Raw genomic sequence first — 26,578 nt, 5'->3', positions numbered from 1 at the left:
TATAGTCTTTCTGAGCTTCCCTCCAGAAGCATCACTTGTAACTTCTTTCCCTTAGCTAGATATACAAGAATATGGATTCTAGGACAGGTACTTAGATACTAATTACATTCTATATGCGGAGTGGAAGCTTCGGGAAAGATCTTACCACATTTTCAATTTGAGAAAATATGCATCTTCATCAGACATCATTCTACAAATAAAGAGAGATACAGTGCAAAGTCTTACCGTTTATTCACTGTTTAGTGTTTGACAACAATTGACTTTGTTACAAACTAGTAACAAAGTAAAGTTACAGATAAGAAAGCAGGTATACAAATGCAGACAGTCTGAAGCTGTTCTGAGAATATCCACTAACACAAAGCTAAGCTGGTTTGTTTAACAAAGTTTCACACATCTATTTTGGTACACCATCATATGAAAAGAGTAGAGAAAATGGCTGCGTATGTGGTTGGACCATCATGGGATCAGAAGAAGTTGACAGAAGAGAGAGAGCACGGTGGAAATCTTGAGATTCATGGAGGACTCCTGAGTATTCTCCCACACCTCCTGCCAAAAACATATTTCACCTTATTTCAAAGGACAAAAGTATATCAAAAGTGCAAATACCAACCTTGGCCATGAAGTTGAAACTTAGGCTTCCCTGCTGAGGTTTGATACGCAGAGAAAGAGTGGTTGTTACTAGCAAACATCTGCTGCTCAGAGCCATTACCTCTCTGGAAGCTCAGAGTAAAGCCGCTGCTCTCTGTCTTTGTAGGCTTTGTATCATAAGTGTTATCCCATGCAAACTTTTCTTCAGATCTTGTATTCAGCGACAACCCATTCCACAACATATTTGCATGCTGTCTTCCATCTGCACGAGTAAAACAGTTCACATTAGATCTTGAGGAAACATAAGATTGTGATGTAGGGTTCTTACCGTACACCCTATCTGGATTAAATGGAAACACTCCTTGCGGCTTGCGACGCCTCGCATTATGATGGGAAAGACGTTTGCGGCAGCTTCGTTTCGTCTCATCAAATTCAGACACAGCATGGAACCTGTTAATTTTACAAAAGATTACCCGTGAGAATGCCACTCTCAAGTAAAGAGAATGGAGCCAGAACCATAATTGTGGTTTTTACCTGCTACACTGTTGGCAGAAACGACGTTCCACGCCACCCACAGTAACTTTGGGGCACTTTGAATGGTTTTCGCAGACTCTATGCTTACGATGATAATCCTTAGCAGAGGAAAGATCAAGTTGGCAACCATCAATCTGACAACGAGGGACTTGCATGCTCTGACCACACGACGCTTTTGATTTCTTCCGAGTCAAGAGCTTCACAGAAACGGCTGAAATGTCATTATTATTGTTGTTGTTTCTACCTCCCCAAAGCTCTTCAGAGTAAGTCCGCTTTCCTAGTTTTAAAGAGAGGTCAGATTCAGGAGATGCCTCGAGAGCTGTGGGTGGTGCCTTCACCTGGGAAGTTTCTGATGCAAGCATGCGTTGTTTAGGTTGGGGTGAAGATGAGTTGGTAGAGGTGGACTGTGAGCTTTTCGATACAGGAGTGTCCCAGAGACTACTGACCCTCTCAAGGCCATTGAAACAGGGAAGTATAGATTCGATTCCTTCACCCTTGTCAGTTTCCCACTCGGTGGTTGTTGTGAGCTGGTCTTTGTCATTTACAGGGTTGGGTAAGATCAAATGCTCCAAGTCCCACAGAAACGGAGATCTCATGTTGCAGTCCATAGATAGATATCATAGACCAACACTGCACAAGAAGAAGAAGAAAATACATGAAATAAGAGAATGGTAGACAATATAAACAACTATCAAAAATACCATAAGTGGCATTTATTTATCAATCCAGCAACTTGACAAGACGCTCAATGGGAATCCTATAAACCTATCTTAACTGCACTCTTCGTTGTTTCCCAACTAATAACCAACAAACCAAATGGGTAAAAGCTAAAAGCTTTAAATCAAAGGGTCTACAAAGTCGACACATTGAATGAGAGTTATATGTCCCCCGCAGAGACAGACAATAAGTGGATCTGTTGTAGAATGAAAGATGATAGTAGTAAAAGAGAGTGACAGTAAGTTAGGTTTTGGATCCCCTGAAAGCCAAATTAAAATTCATCTAACCAAAAAGATTTAAATAAAAATTTTAAGAGAAGGATTATCAATGTTACAAATCAAAATTAATCTTAGACCTAAAAGAAAGGCGCTATTATTATTAATTCACCCCTGTATAAAATCCCAAATCTCAGGATAAAGAAGAGAATCTAACCGTCTGTAAAAGAGGAAAGAGTAGTTGATAAAACCAGAGTGAGAGACCGTCGCCGGAGGTAACCGATCGGAGAAGGAATCGTGTTGACTAATAGCGACAAGTGATGAAGAATGGTAGGAGGAGGAGGAGGAGGAGGACGACACAATCGCTGCCTGTGGGGGAAATAGTATAATAAGCTTCCTCAGGAGTCCTTTCTATTTCTTTCTTCCTTTTTAGTATTTTTCTTTACTGTTTTGCTTTGCCTTTTTTGTTGTCGGCATTTCTTTTTTCTTTCCCCTCTTTTGGTTTTAATTTTTCTGCTAAAACAACTTACAAAGTATCCTTGCTAGCACAAAATCCAAATTTTTGTTGAAGTGTTTTAAAAACTTTCTTAGACAGCCGTCTATAATATATAATCTTATGAAAATAAAATAATATTATTTATGAATAATAATATTTAATATAAAACTATATATATATAATAATAATAATAAAATATAATCTTATGAATAAAATAATACATATATATATATATTATTTTATGAGTTATATCTTGAATTGATTTCTACTAACATAAAATGTTTTACTTCAGTTATGTTAGGGCATATGCATTAGGGGATCAAAAGAGGAGTTCACACATTTTCCAAGAGATAAAAATATTATAATATTCTACAATTGGTGAACTCAATCCGCGGGAGTTCATGTGGAAGAGGTGGTTCATCACTGTTTTTGTGGGTCCCATGACACGTGACGATTCACAATTGGTTACATTATTATTATTATTTTTTATTTTTAAAAGAAATCAAACAGAAAAAAATAATAAAAAACTACCTTGTGAACCCCATGGAGAGGTATCACTGATGCAGATGGCCTAACAAAACATTATCAACAAAGATTCAACTGTATATTAATTGGTTGACTAATTGGTTGACTAATTGGTTGATTAGGTGTTTTGCTCGCATTTTCAGGTTTAATAAGTTTACAAAATTTGTAAATAGATATATTATCAATTAAAAATTATTAGAATAAATTATATTTATGTTTTTAAACTATTTAGTTGTTAATTAAATATTAAACTTTTTATATATGATAAAAATATTTTAATAAAAATATTTTATTACGTAAAATAAATTTGAAAACATTCATATATACATAAAGCTATATACATTAATTTATATTTGTTTTCAATATATTATGATGTAAAATTATTGTCGATAACATAATTACATAAAATGATATACATTGATCATATCACTAACCGTCTTTATAAGAGTTATATATGTACTGTAATGATTCAAATTCAATGCTGCTGTTGCTGTCTTATTACGATTATTATTTACATTTAAAAAATAAAAAGTAATTATTGCGGTGAGCGTGGATCGAACACGCGACCTTCAGATCTTCAGTCTGACGCTCTCCCAACTGAGCTATCCCCGCTTGTTGTTTTGATGAGCATGATTATTATTAATATCCAAACACATATCTCTTTAAGAATATTTACTTCATAAATACATTGTTTCCATGATTAATCAAGAGTAACATCTGCAACAATAACATTGAATTTGAATCATTACACTATATATGTATATATATATATATAACTCTTATAAGGACGGTTTGTGATAATATTGAAGCATTTACGAATATATCTCTTATATAAGATTAAAATTTAATTAACAATTTTTTAAATTTTACTAAATAATAAAAATTTATACAATTTTACATTTTCTAAAATATGATTTTATAAAAAGATTATTTAGTTTTTCAAAAAAAAATATACACATGGCATCTTCGTTAGCAAAATTAGCTGATGTTGCATCCAAACGAACAAAAGTAGATGACATGGCAGCTTAATGTGGCGACTGGTGTATGATTTCGCTAAAAATTATAAGTCGGATATGTTTTGACAAAGTCATATAAGTTTAGGTATGTTTTTACACGTCATATAAGTTGGGTATGAATTAAATATATCGCGATATATTGGATATAAAACGACATTTTCCAAGACATAGGTCATATAGAATGTAAAATATTCTTTCTAACGTATTCAATTATTTTGGAACCCTGTATAAACCTTGCTAAGATATATAATACTATACTAAATGTTTTCATGCACCATGTACAAAAATAAAAGTTTTAGATTTAAAAATAAAATTTTGTTAATCTTTTAAATTTTATTATTTGCTTACCAATATTTTAATTTTTATTTTATTTAACTAAAAGTTAAAATAAAGATAAAAGAAATACTGACAGAAAAGACAAAAGAAATATTTTTATTTTAAATTTATATTTAATATATATTTATATATATGTGTGTGTGTACTTAAATTATAATCTTGAATAATTTTCCTTTATCTATTTCTTTTAGTTAATATATTAAATCAAATTGTATAAAACTAAGAGAAAATTTGTTAGATGTATAATTATCAAAACATAAAACTAAATCATATTTTTAAAACTTTTAGATATGAAGAGGAAACTAATGGTATAAGGATAATATAATTACAATTAAAAAAACTGTATAATTTTTTGAAGATTTATTTAGCAATAAAAATAATAATTGTAAAAAAAAATTATATTTCGAATTTTATAAAATATTTTTATATTTCTATTTATACTATTATTTTATTTAATATTATATTAATGATGATAGAGGAATTATTATTTTATTTTTAAAAATTTACCAAAACTATAAATTAACATTAAATATGATCCATGTCATAATTATCTTCAAGTCATGTTATCATTTTTACTAAGTCATGTCATCTTTTTCTATATGACAAATAAGCAAAGTTCAAAAATGTTATGAACCAATTAGTGAATGCAATAGCCAAAGAGGCAATTTCTTTTTCACTTAGGCGGTTTACTTTTTTCCTTATTGATTTAGGATTTGTACTATTTCCATTTATCTATGACGGTTTATCTATCTTGTAATTCTCTTTTCAAGTGCATGCATTATGTTATGAATAAAGAACAACCAATTCCTTATTTCTCTCTTGATTCACAACATGTTATCAGCAGAAACTCTAAGAAACCCTAAGCCCTAAAGTTTCCGATTCAAACCCTAATCTCTCTCGATCAAACCCTAGACCGCGAGAACCCTTTTGTGAATCTCCATTCTGAGTTCAAGCCGTTCCATTTTGCGACTAGTTCCTTCCAGATCACGACCCATTCCAGTTCGCGACCCGAAGCCAGACGCGCTAATCCAGCTCGCGACCAGTTCCAGTTCCGGTGCGATCAATTCAACCCAATCAGTGATTAAGGTAATTCTCGATAATCTAAGAACATAGACCAAAATCAAAAACCCTAGCCGCATATATGCATATTGCATATTATGCATGAAATTGAAAAAACCCTAAAGCTAAGATATGATCGACCCTTATCAAAACCCTAACTAAAGACTTGATTAAAATTGATCCTCTTAATCGCTTGTTGAAATCTGTTTTGTGTTATGAACTAGTCTAAACCTAATTGCCAGAACCGATTGCTTTGAAATTAAATATGATCAAATAGAATCCGCTTGCTAGGTTTGCTAAATTGAAATTGATTGATTGATTAATAAACCTGATTGAATGTTTTAAGATAGAAACCACATAGACTGTTTTCATTAGGTCGTATTAAAATTGATACATATGATATAAAAGTTGTTTAGTAAATTGATTGGATAAAAACCTTGTTAAATAGCATGAAAATAAAGATTTAGTCCATATAATAATTACAATAGTAGTACTATTTATTTCTTGATATATTATAATATTTATAATAGTATATATCTTGAAATTTATTATATTACCATCATCTGTTGGGTTTTAAATTTAAGGCTTGACCATAAAAGATCCATAAGTTTTGGAGAACAATCCAAAGAGACGTATGGTCTTCTTAATGTGATAACCTAAATTTCATTATATATTTTGCATCTAAAGATTATAAGACTTGGAGTCTGTAAATATAATACAACTACTTTGGATGTTAAGTTCAAAGTAAAAAAAAAATCGGAAAATATTTAATGATGCAAAAATGAGAATACATATTCAAACAAGTAATTTTGTCCAGCAGACAAAAGAGATTAAAGAAGTTTATACTTTTATCTTGTCTCCTTGAGACTCGGAAAAACAATGAGATATTGATGTAAGGTCAAGACCAAAGAGTTTTCGGTTAGAACTCATATTCTCATTTGATGTTGAGAGTAAAGATGGTAATAAAGAAATGATATGAGTCAATTATCTAAAGATGAAAGAAAATATTGTGAGTACAATGTCTTGTGGTATCTAAATTATTTGAAGCTCTAGAAGAGCAGATATATGTATGTCTATGGGAGGGAAACTTATACCTTCTCAAGTCTCAAAGATCAAAATGATCTAAGATATAGCAGATCACCTTAAGTTGGGTATGTTGTTTATTTTTAATTGAAATTCAATTCGAGATTGACAAAAATGCAGTGTTATCATCTCGAGGGGGAGAATAGAAAATCTCACATCCCTAGTAAGTGTAACATCCAGAAATATGTTCATGCTGAAAAGAGACTTAAAGAGTCATTTATAGAATAAAACCAAAAGATTTTACATCTATAATGTTGAGACATTAAGTAAAAGAAAATGTTGAATACTTTCAATCAAGAGTATTACCCAAGGCACTATTGTATTGTTCTACACAATGATTAGAAAATGGAGATGAATATAATAGTAAACCAGATGTTTACTGAAAGTGTAATATTTGGCAAACCGGTTGTGCCACCCCGGTTTAGTAATGATGCGAAAGATAATCATATAGACATTCACTGAAGAACGAGAAGATTCTTACGAATGATTTTCTATATGCTGCTTGCTTATAAGGAAATATAAGAAGACGGTTTTCACCAGTCAAAAGATTTGGAATCTATTTATACAAGGAAATATTTGTGGGCTTGATCACCCACTGGTGGACTGATCATCCACCATATATAATGCATCGACAAAAAGGTCGCATGTATCCTTGTCATAGATCCACAATCTGATGTATGCGAGACTAATTGGTAATATTGGTGAATTCACAAGATTTTGATGATTATTTTATACATGTGAGGATACATGATGAACATCTTGTAGCTAAAGTTCATACGTATGATGCAACAATATTGATTCGCATAATGCCAAAGAGTAATTAAGAACTCTCCTCTCAAATTGGTTTTGGGTCAGAAACCAAAGATCTCATCTAGAAAATTTTGATAAGTTGTAGTTGCTCCACCACACAGCTAAAAGATGGGACCTCAAATAAGGTTATGAATGTGTTGGATATGATCTCCATTGACGATAAAATCTAGAAGATTTTATAAAATTTATGTAAAGATTCAAAGTTAGTATATCCAACATTAGGGGGAGAAAATAAACAGCTGGAAAATGAATGAGTTGAAATAAATTATCATTGATCTTCGGACTAAAGAGTCCAAATATAAGTCCAAAATGAACGTATGAAGATAATTCTATTACAAAGATTAACATATGAGTTGCTAGACTCGTTTATTGACCCTAAGAAAGTGATGAAGTCACAAGTACCAGCTGTAAATGCTCCAGCTAAAATAGATGTCCCAGAAGGACAATATCAAACTGCTAATGAGTCCAAAGAGCGTCTGAAGCGTGATAGACCTATCGGTTCTAAATATAATAATCCTCGGAAAAGAAAAGGAGCATGAATAAAAATGGCAGAATCGAGGAATGAAATATTAAGGATCTCTAGAAGAGATAGGAAACATGACAAGAAAAAAATTCAGGTACCTGAGAATAAATAAATCTCAAATAGCTATGTCATGTCTGGAACCGATATCAAATCGACGCCATTAATATTTATGTATGCAATATAGCAGTTGATGAGAATGAGGATCATGAACCATCTATTGAAAAGTATACACAAAGAAAGGATTGGCCAAAATAGAAATAAGCAATAGATATGGGATTAAATCTCTTGAAAAAGAGTAGTATTCGGACCGGTAGTCCGTACACCTAATGGTGTAAAACCAGTGGCATATAAATGAATCTTTCTGTGAAAAAATAAATGAGATGATGAAAAGTCGTGAGATGCAAAAGAGTAGTTGCACAAGAGTTCTCACAAAGTCCCCAAATTGTTATAAGAAACACATCATCATGTGGTGAAAGCATCAACTTTCAAATTTCTTTAGTCTGGCAAGAATTGAAAGCCACTGGAAAATTACAATTATGTCAACGATTCCAAAGAATATAAACTGCAAGAAGCAGTAAACCTCATAAGGATTTTGACTGCTAGAAGCAGTAATTGTTAGTTCACGAGAATATTACCGCGCAAGTATATTGAGCATTTAAAAGGAAATAATTTTTGGTCATGAAGTACCATGATATTTAAAATTTCCTAATCTCTTTCATAATTGAAAGATGTGATTCTGTATAATAAGAAGAATGGTCATACTAGTAAAGTTTATAAGAAAAAAAAAAGAATAACTCGTATGTACAAATATGAAGGTTTAAAAGATTATCTTTAAAGAAAATTTGGACATGCATTCGAAATAGACCAAGATATGACCTTTTGTGTGAAATTAATATTATGGACAAAAAGTCCAATGGTCTAAGAGATTATTTGACAATCAAACGAGTTTACTCATTAAGGAAATGATTATATTAATTCTTAAAAGGATGAAATGCATGTGAGAATACTTCTCCCGAAGAGCTGATACTTTCAGGGGGAGAATATGATGATATGCGTGGTTGTATTATTTTTCCTTATCATGGTTTTTATCCCACTAAGTTTTTCCATGTTAAGGTTTTAACGAGGCAAAAAAGAACACGCAAATGATAGATACCTAAAAAAGAATGTTATCACTTCAGTGATAAAGATCTATCAATCTTCCAGTGTATTTTTGAGACTGAAAGAATGATCAAAACCAATCATACTTGAAAAGAAATAAGGACACATTCCATTTGCGAGACAGAATCGAAAGATCGAAAGTTTGTCAATCAAACGAGATCTTCTGTATGGAACTAAAATATGAACTTGGTATCCAGAGAAATATCTTTGAGTCTATTTTCGTTTCCACTTTGAATCAAGTCATTCCAGAAGATGGAATTTGAGATATGACTGTTTTCGTGGGACATGTACAAGCTGTCTCAGAATACCTTATATCATCTGATAAAGGGACATAACCCAACATATCAGAGCCGACAGTGGGATCTCCGAAGGGAAAGATGCACCAACTATCATGTACGAGGACAATATTGCATAACTCAACTAAAAGACATATACATCAAAAGAGATATGACACAATTTCTTTTTTCTTTAAGCGGTTTACCTTTTTTCTTATTGATTTAAGATTTGTACTATTTCCATTTATCTATAACGATTTATTTATATTGTAATTCCCTGTATAAAAAACACATTATGTTATGAATAAAAAAAAACCAATTTCTTATTTCTTTCTCGATTCAGGTAAAAAAAATCATTTTGCAAATAATTACATCCATCATCAACAGAAACTTGTCCATGTAAATTGACATATCATCGAGTAATCACATGAGATGATTAGGTTAGAACTTAAAAGGGGAATCAAATAGTTGCAAACCTTTTTTTGACATAACTAAAAAGAGAAAAGCCAAGTCCACTTGTGATTTCGTTGAATAGCCTTTCGCTAAACCATACCAACACAAACACAGATTAAACACTTAACCTTTGGAAGACATCAAAAGGCTCAACCTTTCGGAACTAACAATTGTCCTTAAAACTCTGAGGTCTTCCCTTAACATCTCTCGTAAGCGCAGCAATTGTGAGGAGATTTACAATTTGTTGTACATAATGTCATCGTTTTCTATGTCTCTCTCCCGCACCTCCTCCTCCTCCTCCTCTCCTTTCTTCCCGAAACATTCTTCTTCCCTCATCAACGGCGACCCATCACGACGCTCACTCTCATTCCTCTCCGCTTCTCCTCAGGGGCTTAATCTTGGAGACAAGCTATGTGCTAGATCTGAGAGGAAGCTTGTCCAGAGCTCTGTTGTTGTGGGAGATGGTAAGTTTAATTTGATTCTCTGACTTTTCCTCTCTATTGGGTATTGAAACTTTTGAATGTATATAGGCGCAGTTATCACAAAGTCAAGCTCAGGTGAGATAAAAGACGGACCTTTATCGATTACGTCACTAGAAGCAAACAAGCTTGTGATAGAGTCTGATGAGAAGTCGACGGTTAGTATAACGGTGGTGGGAGCCTCGGGTGATCTAGCCAAGAAGAAAATATTCCCAGCTCTCTTCGCACTCTACTATGAAGGCTGTCTTCCTGAGGTGAAACAAAGAACCTCCCTTCCTTCCTTTCTTCCATTGATTGAATGTGGTAAGGTAAGCTGATTTTCTTTTTTATTTGGTTGCAGCATTTTACAATATACGGCTATGCAAGGAGTAAGATGACAGATGCTCAACTTAGAGACATGGTCAGCAAAACACTGACTTGTAGAATTGATAAGAGGTGGGAATGACATTAATTGGTCTTTTTTTTTTTTTACTTTGGTAATTTGTCAGATATGGTTTGTTTAAGCTGCATTCTTTCATCTGACATTTGTTTTTTTTTTAAGGGAAAACTGCGGTGAAAAGATGGAAGAGTTTCTCAAGAGATGTTTTTACCATACGGGTCAGTATGATTCTCAGGAACATTTTGTTGCTTTGGACAATAAGCTCAAGGAGCATGAGGTACTTACCTTGATGTTTATCCTCTGCCTAAATAACATGATTGCCTCATTGCTTCCAAAAACTAGGTCCCACTAGGTAGGTTTACTTAGCTAGGTGATATGATTCTGTGAGATAACTAAAAACTAGACAAGTTTTGTATTCTTCATTATCTACAGGGTGGAAGACTCTCGAACCGCCTTTTCTATCTTTCAATCCCTCCAAATATCTTTGTCGACGCCGTGAAATGTGCAAGCTCTTCTGCTTCATCTGTCACTGGATGGACTCGGGTCATTGTTGAGAAACCTTTTGGCAGAGATACCAAAACCTCGGCTGCTTTAACAAAGTCCCTTAAGCAGTACCTTGATGAAGACCAAATATTTAGGTGGAGATTATTATTCTACTTGCGTTATTGTGAGAATCTGTCATCAGTGATGATTGGTTTTGGATTAGCCAATAGCTAATATGGAAAAATGTTTTATTCTTACAGGATAGACCATTACTTAGGAAAGGAACTAGTTGAGAACTTGTCGGTTCTTCGATTCTCAAATCTTATATTTGAACCGTTATGGTCAAGGCAGTACATACAGAACGTGCAATTCATATTCTCTGAGGATTTCGGCACTGAAGGACGTGGAGGGTGATTCTTCTTGTCCTCTCTCTCTCTCTCTCTCTCTCTGACTTTTAATATCTCTCAAGTGTTGACTGATACTCTTTGTCTTCAGGTACTTCGACCATTACGGCATAATAAGAGATATAATGCAGAATCATCTGCTTCAGATATTAGCTCTTTTCGCCATGGAAACCCCTGTAAGTTTGGATGCAGAAGATATCAGAAATGAAAAGGTAAAGGTTCTACGTTCAATGAGGCCAATACAACTTGAAGATGTGGTGATAGGACAGTACAAGAGCACCACCAAAGGAGGAGTCACTTATCCAGGCTATACCGATGATAAAACTGTCCCAAAAGATAGCCTGACACCCACATTTGCAGCTGCTGCACTCTTCATCGACAATGCAAGATGGGACGGTGTACCTTTTCTAATGAAAGCTGGGAAAGCATTACACACCCGGAGGTAACCAAAACTTTTTGCAAGTTTTTTTTTTCTTCTTGATAGTTAAATAAATTTACACTTAATTGTTACAGTGCGGAGATAAGAGTGCAGTTCAGGCATGTGCCTGGGAATTTATATAACAGGAACTCTGGTACTAATCTTGACCGGACCACAAATGAGCTTGTCATCCGTGTCCAACCAGATGAAGGCATCTATTTGAAAATCAACAACAAGGTCCCTGGTTTAGGAATGAGATTAGATCAGAGTAACTTGAACCTTCTCTATTCAGCAAGGTCAGTTGAGAAACACAAAAAAAAAAGGAATCCGCAGCTCTATATTGTTTCATTTACCCTTTTTGTTTTACTGTTGAAGGTATTCAAAGGAGATCCCAGATGCATATGAGAGGCTGTTGCTGGATGCAATCGAAGGGGAACGAAGGTTGTTCATCAGAAGTGATGAACTGGACGCTGCTTGGGCGCTTTTCACTCCATTGCTCAAAGAGATAGAAGAAAAGAAGACAATCCCAGAGTTCTATCCTTATGGCAGTCGTGGTCCAGTTGGTGCTCATTATCTAGCTGCAAAACACAATGTCCAATGGGGAGACCTTAGTCTCGACCAGTGAAACTGTGGACCTTTTCTTTGTTCCATTGATCCACGTCTTAAGGATTCTCATTGATTTGTTGATGATAATTTTCTTGAATTAATAAGGGTTCTGTATCTTGAATAAGAAGTAAGGGTTGCTTTTTCGACCCTTATATTTGCACCAATTTCAAATTTACGAGCATTGGGAGCGGTAGTAAACGAAAGAAATAGACTAAAAAACATAAGACCTGAGCAACATGAGTTTCTCCATAGCACACACGTTAAAAAGAAGAAATATATAACAACAATAGCAGTTAGAGCCTACGTTCTTGCTCTTGGGCATCACCTGATGCATCTTGAGGCCATTCCAGGAACTTATAATGCAGAAGAGACGGAGGTAGATACGTCTGAGCTGCTGCAGAAGAAGGGTCGTTAGGAGGATATATATACTCTTTTCCATACCCAAGCTCCTTCATTAACTTGGTCGGAGCATTCCTCAGATGTAGAGGCACCCCTTCATTCTGACCAACCGAGTCCTTCACGACCTTCTTCGCCGTTTCCATTGCTCTGTAAACAGCAATGGACTTAGGAGCCAGCGCCAAGTAAGCAGTGCATTGAGCAAGAATCACATTGCACTCAGGCATACCCAAGAAATGGGAAGCTTGATAGCAAGCAACCGCCTGAGTAAGAGCTGAAGGGTCGGCAAGGCCAACGTCCTCGCTTGCAAACCTTATAAGCCTCCTCGCAATGTAAAGCGGCTCTTCACCACCTTCAAGCATCCTAGCCAGCCAGTAGATTGCGGCGTTAGCATCTCCTCCTCGCATAGACTTGTGCAGCGCGCTTACGAGGTTGTAATGTTGATCCCCAGCCTTGTCATAAGCCAAATGTTTGCTCTGAAGAGCCTCTTTAGCATCATCAAGAGACACAGAAACAACAACATCTCCCTCACTAGATCCAGCTCGAGCAGTAGCCATATTAGCTGAGATTTCCAAGGCATTCAACGCAACACGTGCATCACCATCGCAGTTGTTGGCCAAGAACTCAATAACAGAATCATCAACACTAGTAGTAACGAGTAGGGAATCATCATCAAGAGCTCGTCTAAGAAGAGTCTCAACATGATTAGGTTTCAAGGGACTAAGAGTGAGGACTCTGCAGCGAGAGAGCAAAGGTGTGATCAAATGAAAAGAGGGGTTCTCAGTGGTGGCACCAATGAAGAGGATGGTGCCATCTTCAATAACAGGAAGGAACGAGTCTTGCTGTGACTTGTTGAAGCGATGAACTTCATCCATAAACAAAACAGTCCTCTTCTTGCCTTCTAGGTTAAGCTTCTTGGCAGTTTCGACGGCGTCTCTCACATCCTTGACGCCGCTAGTAACGGCGGACAAGGAGAGGAAGCGGTAGTGAGAAGGATCCTTGCAGGAGTTGATGAGGGATTTGGCGATTGAGGTTTTGCCAGTGCCAGGTGGACCCCAGAAGATGATGGAAGGGAGGCGGTTGGAGTCGACGGCGGAGCGGAGGAGGGAAGAGGGAGAGAGGAGGTGGTCTTGGCCAACGACGTCGTCGAGAGTGCGAGGACGCATACGCTCCGATAGAGGCCGGTGGGTGGAGGGTGGTGGTGGTGGTGAGAGCTTGGGGCGTTTGTTGGAATCACCGAGTGGGGTTAGGGTTTTGGAATTGGAATTTGGGCGGAGGAAACGGTCGAGTTTGGGTTGTGACGTGGCGGTGTTGGGTTGGTGAGGAGGGCGGTGGGAGAGGATCCATTCGGCGGCTTTCTGGATGGAGTCTCCGCCGGTGGCGGTTAAAGCTTCGGCGGCTAAGTCGCTGGAGAAACCCATGCTTACTAGTTGCTCCATCTTCTAATACTAGTACAGTGGAGCTGTGTTGAGCATTAAGTAGTTTTAAAACTTAACTAAACACTGTTTAGTTCCGCATTATGTAAATCTATATTAAAGTATATACACTCAGAATATTTTGCCTTTAGTTTTATGTTTATTTACGTCACCATGTCATTCATTAAATTTAGCTTTTTATTATTAATTAAAATTGTTTTTATATATTTTACTTACTTAATACGAAAATATCTTCTTCTTTTTTTGTTTGTCAACATTTAATACGAAAATATCAAAACATGATTCACCTGCGAATCACTACGCTCTATAATTTCCTTTTCATTAATAGTAGTTTGTAAAGTAAGCAAATAATTGATACTCATAAATATACCAACTTTGACTTTTGTCTTTTTGTTCAATCCTCCTATACGTTAAAAGAGAAGTCACTTTAGTGATTTTTGCTTAGGTGGCATTCATAGAGAGCTTCTAAGATTAATTCTCTTAATCTTATTGGTTGAATTTTTGATAATTTCTTTTTCATTTATTTTTTATAATCGACCAAACATTACCAAATTTGAATTCATATAATTAATACGGTCTTATTAATATAGTATATTTGATCGACACAAACATTACCAAATTTGAATCCATATAATTAATACGGTCTTAACAATGACATACTTTATGGACAAGGCATTCATATTAGAAATTTGGAAAGCTTCTCAAATATAGAAATTATAGAAAGATTAATAATATTTTATTTCTTACTTTTAATATTTATAAACTATAAAATATAATGAACGAAATTTTATATAAGATAATTATAATAGTTTTATACTCTACTTGATGAATTGTATTCGAATATAATTATATAATAATGATTTTAAATATTAAAAATCCAAAAATGTTTATTAACATTATTTTTAAATTATTTATCGTTGTTTAAAGAATAAATTTATCAGAATTTTAAAATAATTTACAGAATGTTATAAATTATTTATAAAAAATAAATTTACTATATATTGATTGAGAAGTCACATAAGTGATTTTTATTACGTGTCGACCATAAATGAACTCTTAATTATTATAATTTTATTGGCCGATTATTTTAATTTTATTTATTATAATCCTTCTATATATTAAAAGAAAGTACATTTGCCAGCTGGCACTCTCACAGCCTTTCTCATAAGAATTCTATCGATTCTATTGGTTGATTTTTTAGAATTTCTTTTTGATTTTTTTTCCATCGACACTACTAAAAAGGGAAGCCCTCTAAATACTTACCTTATTTTGTAATTTCGATATATCATTTAATTCATCGATCCCACTATAATAGAAAAGTACCATCCAATACTAATTGTAAGGAAAAAAATAAATTAATGACCAATTAACATCACTTTTCAAATGACTTACATAATATTATTTATAACTATTTATGGTAATTAATTGTCGAAAGTATGATATAAAGCCATTTTATTAATTCAAATAAATATTTTAGATTCCAAATGGTTTACATAATATTATTAATAACTATTTATGGTAACTAATTGTTGAAAATATGGTATATAAAGTCATTTTATCAATTCAAATAAATATTTTGGTTTATTATTTTATGTAGTCTATAGATATATAAGAATATAAAGTCATTTTATGAAATCAAATAATTTATTTTAATTCATTGATCCCCCTATAAAAGGAAAGTAACATTGAATACTAATTGAAAAGGAAAAAATAATTTAATCCCCCTATTAACATTACTCGCGCAAAAATATTAGTTAATACATGTAATAATTAGTTTCCTTATTACAAATGGGAAGAATCTGTTGATCTTATTGATTGATTTTTTAGAATTTATTTTTCGATTTATTTTAATCATCGACACTACTAAAAACGAAATAACTTTAATACTTAACTTTTGTGTTTTCTCGATTCAAAGAACATCTTTTTGCGATCATTTCTCTGTTTAACTCATTAAATACTCACTAAATATTTTAGATCTCAGAGAAACAAAATTAATTGACAAGATATTTTCTCTACTAAAATCATGCATTTAAAACTTAATATTTATGGCGAGACTTGTCAACCAAAATTCTTGTGCAATCTATTCACGAGATATTCTCCTTTAGCTTTATCAACAAGATATTCCAAAAATAATATTACGTTATAAATATAAGATTTATTGAGAATTTATTTAAAAATTCTACTTCTTAGCTTATCATGCAAGCTAAATCAATGAGAAACGTCCATCAATTTACTATAAATAAGACATCTACAGTAGAATAAACGAAATCATTGAACTTTGTATTCTGAACTTTTATTGTTAATAATGTTCTGAATTTTTTTTCTTCTTATTTTAGAACATTAAGCTTTTATATTTCATGAGAGCTGATTTTTCTTTTGGTTTATATGCAGATACCCTATTATGACGATTTATCCACTGAAGCTATATATCGATTTGATTGTACACCTCTTTGATATATCATTTCGATAACATCTTTGTTCCTCAATCTGGTAAAAAAAATTTACTCAATTTGATAACATCTCTCAGTTATATCATTTCAATAGCATCTTTTTCTGTTGCGAATACTTTTTTTTATTAGTAGAATTATATTATTGTTTAGAATTATAAGCTTCTATATACACATTGTTTTTTGATTTGCTGATTGTGATTTTGTTTTATATTTTTTCAGAGATGATTTGACGGAAGTGTTCATATTTCAGACCTCTAAGAGTTCACCATTCCGGTCCTGCAAAAGATGTGCGCTTAGAATGGTATTTTTTCTATTGTACATCAAAATTGGATAATCACATTATATTTTTAAAATATTAGTAGGATGGTATTTTCTCTACTGAAATAATATCTTATTTCCTAATCTCATGCTTTAATATTTAAACTGTAAGGGTAAGATTTTTTAATTAAATCATTAGTGTAAACTATTCCCGATATATTCTCTTTTTTATTTTTAAAATGTAATTTTAATAACAACTAGAGCTTGACCCGTGCGGACGCACGGGTTGTTATTTTCATTTTTATATAAATGAATATTATTTAAATGTTTATTGGTTTATATTTTAAATATTTATCATATTTTAAATATTTTATAAATACAACAAAGAAAATAGTGAGCCGTGCCCGCTACTACACTTTTGACAAAATATTGACCTATTGATATGTTTGAATAATATTTTTTTTAACATGAAATTATTTTTCAAATGTAATAAAAAATTTAAATATTTTGATCAGATATGTATAATACGGTGAGATTTAGATACATTAGAAAAAATATTTGGTTATAAACATTAAACATTGTTATACAAAGATATTTAAATTTTCTTGTTGAAAATAATTTATAGTAACTGAAATGATTAAACGTATATGTTAGAAATTTTTGAAATATATATAATCTTAAGTGAGATTAAATTATATTAAAAATAATATTCACTTACAAATATTTCATATTGTTCTATAAGTTGTTTAAAGATATTTAAATCTTAGCATATATAACTTTTATTGTTCAAAATAATTAATGGTAAGTCAAACATATATTTTAGGAATATTCATAATATTGTTTAATATCTAATTTAAACTTGATTTTTGTTCAAAATAATTAATGGTAACATTATCCAAGTTTTATATAGTTAAAATCGATATCAAATTTGAATATCCCTAAAAATTAGTTAATTGGTTTAAGGAAATATATTAAATACGAAAATTAAGTTAAGTTTGATTTAGGAAATAGTTTAATAAATAGGAAAAAAATGATTCCTTAAAGATAGATTCATTTAATTATTTTAGTGGCATGCCATTGTAAACAAGTTGGAAAACTTAGGGATAATTTATATTTGTACTTCTGTTTTAATAATATAGATATATTCCATAAATAATCCTAACTTATAGGTAGATAAATTTTAAAGTTAATTTGAGAACATTCTGGTACATAGCTTATTGTGAAAGTTAAATATTTTAGTAAAGTCTAGCATTTTACTTACCTTTTGTGTTTTCTCGATTCAAAGAACATCTTTTTGAGACCCTTTTTGTGTTTAATTCATTCAATACCCACTAAATATTTTAGATGTCAGAGAAACCAAATTAATTGACAAAATATTTTCTCTCCAAAATCATGCATTTAAAACTTAATATTTATGGTGAGACTTGTCAACCAAAATTCTGGTGCAATCTATTCACGAGATGTTCTCCTTTAACTTTATCAACAAGATATTCCAAAAATAAAATTACCTTATAAGTATAAGATTTATTGAGAATTTATTAAAGAATATTTTAAATAAATCTAACTTGCGCAAGAAGACTAATATTTAATTCAAATCAGCTTATGATATTGTAGATTTAATAACTTTCTTTATTCAATTTAAATATTTATTATGAAAAATTAATTTTTTCTTCTTTTCCTTCTAAACATGTATTATACTTTACAATTGCTTATTATTTATATTTACAATAGCATACTAATGAGATGAACCTTTTCTTTTGCAGGTCCTGATGTTGCAGTCATTAGGTGATATTTCCTCTGGTTCTTTGATTTTTCAGGAACTCCTTTGTCTAAAAGAAAAAGCCAAGAAGATCATGACAGTAGTCTTGAAGATCAACACTATGTCATTTAACAATTATATTATTTCTTATTTATTATTTAGTTCTCACAATTTGCCTTGAATGAAAAATATGTCCATATTTATCACATTAATGATGATTGCAACATCACGTAACATATATTCATCATATTTAATTCAAAAGATTGATTGGTAATAATTAAAAATGATTTATGTTAACACATTAAATTCAAAAAATCTATATAGCAATAAAAAAATGTAATAAATTGTACGAATATAATATTTGATACTAACTTATCGTGCAACCATATCAGCACTGTTGTATATACATATATATATATATATCTTACATTTTCTTATGGTCTACATTTTAAGTTGCTTATTATTTTCAAAACTTAATCTAATGACGTTTTTTAGAAAAAATATAACTTCTTCTGTTATCCGGAAGGACGATGATGAAGAAAATATTGAAACTATTAAAGAAGCATGTTATTGGGCATCAGCAAAAAAGATCTACGCAAGTTGTTTTGTGTCCTATTGCTAACACATAGTATCACAAATCCAGAAAACGTTTGCAATTGCTAATTGGGAAAAACTATCACAAGATATATTATGCAACCAAAGAAAAGGTACAGATAAACCAAGTTAGCTCATGTTTTTATCAAAATAAAATGTTAGTAGATCAAATTAATTTTTACATGTTCTTTCAGGCTTGTGTTTATCAGAAGATCAAATTAAGAGTTTATCTTTGGAGGAGATTGAATCAATTATGCATTTGAACGGAAGCTCATTGACATTGTTTAAGTTTTGAAACGTGTTATCAATAGTATACTCTTCTATTGGTTAAGCTGTGGCTTTTGTTAGATTTTCTATTAATTAAATTTTTTGTTTTACTTTTGTGGAATTCGCGATATTGTAATGATATAAATCAATAATAAAGATATTTTTCTCACTATTAATAGGTGAGAGAGAGAGAGAGGCAGAGAGAGGGAGAGGGAGGGAGGGAGGGAGAGAGGAGGGATGGCGGAGGGAGGAGGGAGGATGAGAGGGGAGAGAGAGAGGGAGAGAGGGAGAGAGGGAGAGAGGGAGAGAGGGAGAGAAAGGGGGAGAGAGGGAGAGAGAGGGAGAGAGAGGGGGAGAGAGAGAGGGGGGGAGAGAGAGAGAGAGAGAGATTAGTGTTTACGGTATATCCAAAAAAATATTGTATAAAAATATTGTATGATATCGAATTATTTTATATTGTACAATTGCTAACAAAATTTGACAATTTTTTGCAGGTTTCTATGGGATTTTTTTAATTCATAATTGTTCTTCTTATTTTATATTACTTATGGATTATATTTTAAAATTTTATCACATTTTCTTTTCAGGTTTCTATGGGATTGTGATATCTATGAGATTTCTATCACATTTTTTAATACATCACTATTTCCTGTATATTTTTCTTACATTTGTTTTTTTTATTAGTTAACTTTTATTAAAAACATACTAATGATGTTGATATCTTTTTTACTTTAGTTAACATTCATTTGTTTTATTCTTATATACTTTTTGTGACTTTTTAAGTTTTTGTTTCAGTTTTATATTGAATTTAGTTCACATAGTTTATGTGTACATAATTTATGTTTTAAAACATAATTTTTCTTTTAAAAAATTAAGCGACAAAGAGCCTAATTAAACCGATCCAAAAAAAACAAACCGAACCGAATATAAACTAAACTGGACATAAAGCACACCGAACTAGACTAAAGGTCTAACTGGTGACCAAGGAATGAAGAGGAATAATGCATTCCTTAATGTTCCTAACAAATTTTACCATTCATTAGGAATAGTCATTCCTTTTCATTCCTTCTCATTCCTTTTATTGTAGAGAATTAAAGAACAAATTTATTCTTCACCAAATTTGATATGGAATAACCGTTCCTCATCATTCCCATAATTTTATTCCCATCAATTCTTTTCCTTTTTGTTCCTACTATTCCCGAGGTGGTCACCAGTTAGACCCTAAATATGGTTTACTTTAGTTGAAAAAAATATTAAAATCGAACTAAACAAACCAACCGAACCGAAAAAGTAACGAATTCCACCCCTACTGCATCTTGGAGATTTGCGCAAATCATGTCTCAGCATTGAAACTCTCACTTGTTCCACCTTCTCTTACATTTGAACTCAATCAATATTATACAATATTTTTATACCCGCACATGGTGCGGGTCGGTCACCTAGTTTTGTTTAAATGAGTGTACCATCACATTAAATTGTTCAACTCTGCAATCCAGGATTTTCTACACATATACACAAACACATTAATTTACGGTTACACATTGTACTTTATTTACATATTTAGTTTCTAAACTTATAAACCTAATATATATATACACTGTAGTTTGCTAACGTTAAATCACAATATGTTCTTACTTTCTAGTTTGCGATTTTATCTTTAATAGTCTGCGAATTTATCTTTAGGAAAAATAAAAAAACTGTCTTTATTTACTTTTTCGAATATCATTAGCGATATAATAATTTTTTTAAAAAAGATTTAGTATATATTTTGTATCAACTTCCATAACTATGCATAAAACAAATTGGACAACACTCATATATATATTATTAAGAAGATTTTGATTCCTATATATATATATTACTAGGTGATTTTCTCGTGCTCATGCACGGATATAAACATTTATAAAATAAATATACTATAATATTTGATTGCTATATACTTTAATTTTAAATTTAATTTATAATTTTATGCATAATTTATATTAATAATATTACATTACTTTAATTAAACATATGATTTTAGATATGTTATATCTAGTCGATTTAGTTATCATTTAGGTATATTGGATTGCATTTATTTTTCTGAATTCAACTATAATATTTTTACTCTAAATATATTAAAAGTTTGATTATTTTCTTATTTGCATTTAGGTTGGTTGTTGTCTTTTTTAGTTTTAAATATAATTTATTATTTTAGATATAAGGTTGATTAGTTTATGTTACTTAATTATTTTATGTAATCATCTAAGAAATTAGATAGATATATCAAAATATTTATATTACTTTGAAAATATATTTTGTATTTTTTTTAAATTATGTTTTAAAATAAATAATATTTCTTTTTCTAATCTTAAAATTATCTTTCTGAAATTTTGTTATTATGAAATCACATTATATACAAATGTATATATTTTTCGTATAAGCAACAATAAATATAAAGTAAGTATTATCTTGTGAAATTTCCCTTTTTAATGAAAATCATATTATATATACATATATTTTCGTTTTTAAATTCGATTTCTAAAATAGAATATTATTATCTTGTGAAATCTCTCTTTTTAATGAAATCATATTATGTATACATATATTTTCTTTTTAATATATATGTTTTATGGAAAATTTAAAAAAAGGAAACTAAAAAAATAGTATTTAAATGTAATAATTTTAATTTATTAAAGGTAATCAGTGTAATCAACTATTTTATTAAAATAAAATACTACTATCTTGTGAAGTTTCCTTTTTAATGAAATTATATTATATATACATATATTTTCATTTCTAAATTTGATTTTAAAAATTTATAAATTTTCATTTTTAATATATATGTTATATGGATAATTTCAAAAAGGAAACTTAAAAAAAAATAATATGTATTAAATGTAATATTTTTAATTCATTAAGGGTATCAATGTAATCAACCATCATGAGAATTAACGTGAGCACGACACATAGGAAAATGACTTCTCAAATAATATTATAGAGATAGTATTGATAGTTGTTAGACAGTTAAGTATATGTATTAATGTATTAACTAGGCTTTGATCCGCGTAAGTGTGCGAATGTATTTAAAAAAAAATATGTTTCCTTTTGTTTTTATGTCAGTAGTTGGGTTGGGAAAATCCCGAATCCAAAAAACTGAACGGATTCTGATCCAAAAGGGTAGTACCAAATCCGTACCGAAATTGATTAAATATACAAAATATTTAAATTTTAGTATTTAGAGAATCAAAACCGACCTGATCTGAATTAAAGTATTTCAGATACCCGAATGTATCCGAACTATATTTATATACTTATATATATTAATTATTTTTAGATTTAATGTATATAAAAACATCCAAAAAATATATGATACTTTTAAGTTGGTTTAAATACTTGAAAATATATACAAATAGTCTAAAGTAAATATCTAAAACAGTTACAGTATACTCAAAACACCAAAATACTTAAAATAATTATTGATTATCTATCCCAAATATTTAAACTAAACCAATTTATATGTTAGGTTTAGGTATTCTGACATATTTTATTCCAAATTATATGTACTATATTATTTTATTTATAGATTTTGAGAAATTTAAAGTATATAATGAATTTTAAAAATTTCAAAATAATTTAAATGGATTATCCGAACCCGAACTGAACTGCAAATCTGAATCAAAGAAAACTAAAAATATTCGAATGGGGCTGAAATCTTTGACCATAGAAAACCAAAATCCAAACATACCTGAATGAGTACCTAAACGCCCACCCTAGTCACTATTATATATTATATATGTGTTATCATATAACTAATCGTAATTTAATGTACCATCATATAAGTAATCATATAATTAATAGTATTTTATACGTACCATCAAATAAATAATAACATATATTATATTTTTAAAACTTAATGTGAAATATAAAAACCATAATATAAGTTGGTATATGAAATTGGACTTTGTATTATATTTTTATGGTACGTATTGAAACATTTTTTTAGTAATGGTTATTGGAAAATATTTTAGTAAAAATAAAATTTTGAATATATGTATATTTTTGAATATATTTTTGATATAAATCAACTTTAAATTATTTTGATTTGAAATATTTTATGATTATTTTAGACAAAATATTTTTTTAGGTAATTAGATTAGCTCATTTTCTTATATTATAAAATTGACACAAATAGATAGTTTCTCATAGTGTAATAGACTTTCAATTTTTTAATAACACAAGTCTAATACCTTTTTTTTTTACTTTTAATATACTTTTCTTTTGACGGCAAACGACTATTTTATTACTCAAACTTGAGGTGGCCTGGATAACCAGACCGGAATAGAACAACCAATAAAAAGTAACTACCTATAGAGGGATCTAGATGTCTTAGCTAAAAAATCTGAAAACTGATTGCGCGCTCGAGGAACATAAGAGATGTTGAAGTCCGGGAAGCATATTAGTAGTGTTTCTATCCTCTCCAATTCCGCGGCAAAGCTTGGCCAAGCACGAGGCTCCTTGATCATAGCAATCAGATCCTTGTAGTCTGTTCCGAAGCTCTGGCATGTCGAGTGTTGTAGCATATTTCCATCGCCCATCGGAGTGCTTTGAGTTCCGAGTGCAAAGCTGATTCCGGTTTAGGTAAATTTCTTGTTCCCATGAGTTAAGTATTCCCTCCACTATCCATCCAGACCCATCCACATCCATTAAATCGATCATTGGCTGTCCAGGATCCATCTAGCAAGCAAATATTACCCAACCTTATGACTTGTGGTTCTTCGACATTGTTTTCCTGTATCACTGATGGTACCACCTCATTTGCATCACACCAAGCCTGACATTCACTCTAGCATATCGTACTAGTTCCAGTGGATCCTTATCTATCCCCCTAAAGAGTTTGTCATTCCTAGCCTTCCAAATATACCAGATTATCCAGGGATAAGGGTCTCTATCTTGTTCATGTACCATTATACTGCTCTTTCTCCAGAAAAGATAGTCCATATTCGTATAGATGCTTGGCACTGGAAATATATCTGGATTCGTTGGAGTTGATGATAGAGCCCAAACTTGTAGAGCAGGTAGACATTCAAAAATTGCATGTGTTACTGATTCTTCTGGTTCACCACACATTGGGCAGTAGTTATCACATCTCATATTACGCGTGACTAAATTCCTCGTCACTACCACATGTCCAGTTAACAATTGCCATATAAGATGACAAAATTTCTTTGGCGCTTTTACCTTCCAAGCAAAAGCTTGAAGCTTAGTGACACTTGGCTCTAACACTGCAGTTACGTTTTTCTCTTTTAAAAGGTTCTGGGCAACCCAATACCCGGACTTGACAGTATATTGCCCATTCTTTGTGTAGTTCCAACAGAATGTTTCACTCCGATGAGTCGTGCTTATGGCCAGACTCCTTATGAGAGGTATATCATCTGGATTGACATAGTGATCCAGCAAGCCAACATCCCATGTCTTTGAATCCTGATTGATCAGATCACTGACCCTCATATTTGTATTCATAACTGGTGCTACAGGTGTAGCTGGCCTCGTCGGTGTCGTTGGAATCGATGGATCCTCCCACACCTTAACTTCATAACCATAATGTATCTTCTGCCTTATCCCCAGTAACAGAAGCTTCTTTGCAGCTGTAATGCTAGTCCACACATAAGAAGGACTGTTTACAGTATTTACTCGTAAAGGCGAGCTCATCCTGTAATATCTTCCCTATAAGACTATAGCGACCAGCGAATCAGGATACTGAACTAGCCTCCATAATTGTTTTGCCAATAGTACCAGATTAAACTCGTAGATCATACGAAATCCAATACCACACTCCTCTCTTGGTAAACATAATTTTTTTCCATTTCGACCAGTGTATTCCTCTTTTTGGGGGGTTAGAACTCTACCAAAATTGTGCAATAGCACTGGCAAGATTTTCACATATCTCCAATAGTAGAAGAAAAGTAGACATGACATATGTTGGAAAAGCAAGCAGGATGGATTTAATCAGCACCTCCTTCCCCCCCTTTCGAGAGCCATCTACATGTCCAGCCATTCACTCTATGCATCAGCTTATCTTTTAGGAAAGCAAAAAGCTTACACTTGGAACTACTAATATCTTCTGGGATACCCAAGTAAGTCCCCATCCCTCCTTCATTCTGTATTCCAAGTGCATTTTAATCTCCTGCCTAGTGGTTGCATTAATCCTCTTACCGAAGAGTAAGGAAGATTTATCAAAATTAATACATTGGCCTGATGCTTTGCCATATACCCTCACTACTTTCATTACTTCTTCACATTCACGGGTCTCCGCCTTACAGAAGAAAATGCTATCATCAGCAAAGAGAAGGTGAGATACCGATGGACACGGGCGTGTGACGCGCATCCCCGTTATCTTTCCTTAGTTCTCTACGTGATTGAGAAGGCTAACGAGCGCTTCCGTGCATAGAATAAAAATGAAAGGAGACGAAGGATCTCCTTGGCGTAGACCTCTTCCTGGAACAATTTTTCCTCTCGGTTGGCCATTCATAAGGACTTTGTATTGTACTCACATGGTACATCTCATAATCCAGGTAATCCACACTTCCGAAAAGTCCATCTTTCTCATGACAGCTTCAATAAACGACCATTCCATCCTGTCATATGCTTTGCTCATGTCCGTCTTAATGGCTATTCTTTTACTGTGTTCGCTTGGCTTGGTCCTAAGTGCGTGAAACATTTCTTGAGCAATCGTAATATTATCAGAAATCTATCTTCCAGCAACAAAAACTGACTGGGTTTCCGATATAAGGCCTGGTAGCAGTTTTTTGAGTTTCTGGCATAAGACCTTAGAGATAATCTTGTAGCTCACATTACATAAACTAATTAGCCGAAATTGAG

The 26,578-nt window shown here is 32.1% G+C and overlaps 3 protein-coding genes, 1 long non-coding RNA gene and 1 other non-coding gene across 6 annotated transcripts; 2 read left to right on the top strand and 3 right to left on the bottom strand.

Annotated features, from left to right (window-relative positions):
* Nucleotides 1-207: 207 nt before the first annotated feature.
* On the bottom strand, nt 208-2,523 carry LOC108862565 (squamosa promoter-binding-like protein 11). Of its 2 annotated transcripts, none has more exons than XM_018636732.2 (5): nt 2,272-2,523; nt 1,123-1,752; nt 917-1,038; nt 611-850; nt 208-543 (listed from the first exon to the last, which is right to left on the bottom strand). In XM_018636732.2, exons 2-5 carry the CDS (start codon nt 1,728-1,730, stop codon nt 395-397), a joined length of 1,119 nt encoding a protein of 372 aa, XP_018492234.1. In that variant the 5' UTR covers nt 1,731-1,752; nt 2,272-2,523; the 3' UTR covers nt 208-394. The 2 variants fall into 2 exon arrangements, with proteins under 2 accessions (XP_018492234.1, XP_018492233.1); XM_018636731.2 differs by having other exon boundaries at nt 208-546; nt 2,272-2,515.
* A 1,091-nt stretch (nt 2,524-3,614) lies between these two features.
* Nucleotides 3,615-3,687, bottom strand: TRNAF-GAA (transfer RNA phenylalanine (anticodon GAA)). The gene has a single exon. It is a non-coding gene; the product is annotated as a tRNA-Phe (tRNA).
* Nucleotides 3,688-9,885: 6,198 nt separating this feature from the next.
* On the top strand, nt 9,886-12,721 carry LOC108862860 (glucose-6-phosphate 1-dehydrogenase 3, chloroplastic). The gene is made up of 9 exons (XM_018637119.2): nt 9,886-10,252; nt 10,319-10,521; nt 10,608-10,702; nt 10,809-10,923; nt 11,079-11,284; nt 11,390-11,539; nt 11,625-11,975; nt 12,047-12,247; nt 12,327-12,721. The coding sequence occupies exons 1-9, from the start codon at nt 10,042-10,044 to the stop codon at nt 12,574-12,576; spliced, it is 1,782 nt and encodes a 593-aa protein (XP_018492621.1). The 5' UTR covers nt 9,886-10,041; the 3' UTR covers nt 12,577-12,721.
* A 30-nt stretch (nt 12,722-12,751) lies between these two features.
* Nucleotides 12,752-14,406, bottom strand: LOC108862861 (uncharacterized). The gene has a single exon (XM_018637120.2). The coding sequence runs from the start codon at nt 14,390-14,392 to the stop codon at nt 12,851-12,853; it is 1,542 nt and encodes a 513-aa protein (XP_018492622.1). The 5' UTR covers nt 14,393-14,406; the 3' UTR covers nt 12,752-12,850.
* A 2,336-nt stretch (nt 14,407-16,742) lies between these two features.
* Nucleotides 16,743-19,048, top strand: LOC130512717 (uncharacterized). The gene is made up of 3 exons (XR_008946300.1): nt 16,743-16,879; nt 17,059-17,140; nt 18,861-19,048. It is a non-coding gene; the product is annotated as an uncharacterized LOC130512717 (long non-coding RNA).
* Nucleotides 19,049-26,578: the final 7,530 nt, after the last annotated feature.

Source organism: Raphanus sativus, chromosome 5 (assembly GCF_000801105.2).
Source record: "Raphanus sativus cultivar WK10039 chromosome 5, ASM80110v3, whole genome shotgun sequence".
NCBI classification, from domain to species: Eukaryota; Viridiplantae; Streptophyta; class Magnoliopsida; order Brassicales; family Brassicaceae; genus Raphanus; species Raphanus sativus.
The sequence above is the reverse complement of the archived record's forward strand: the minus strand, read 5'-3'. Positions and strand labels throughout refer to the sequence as shown.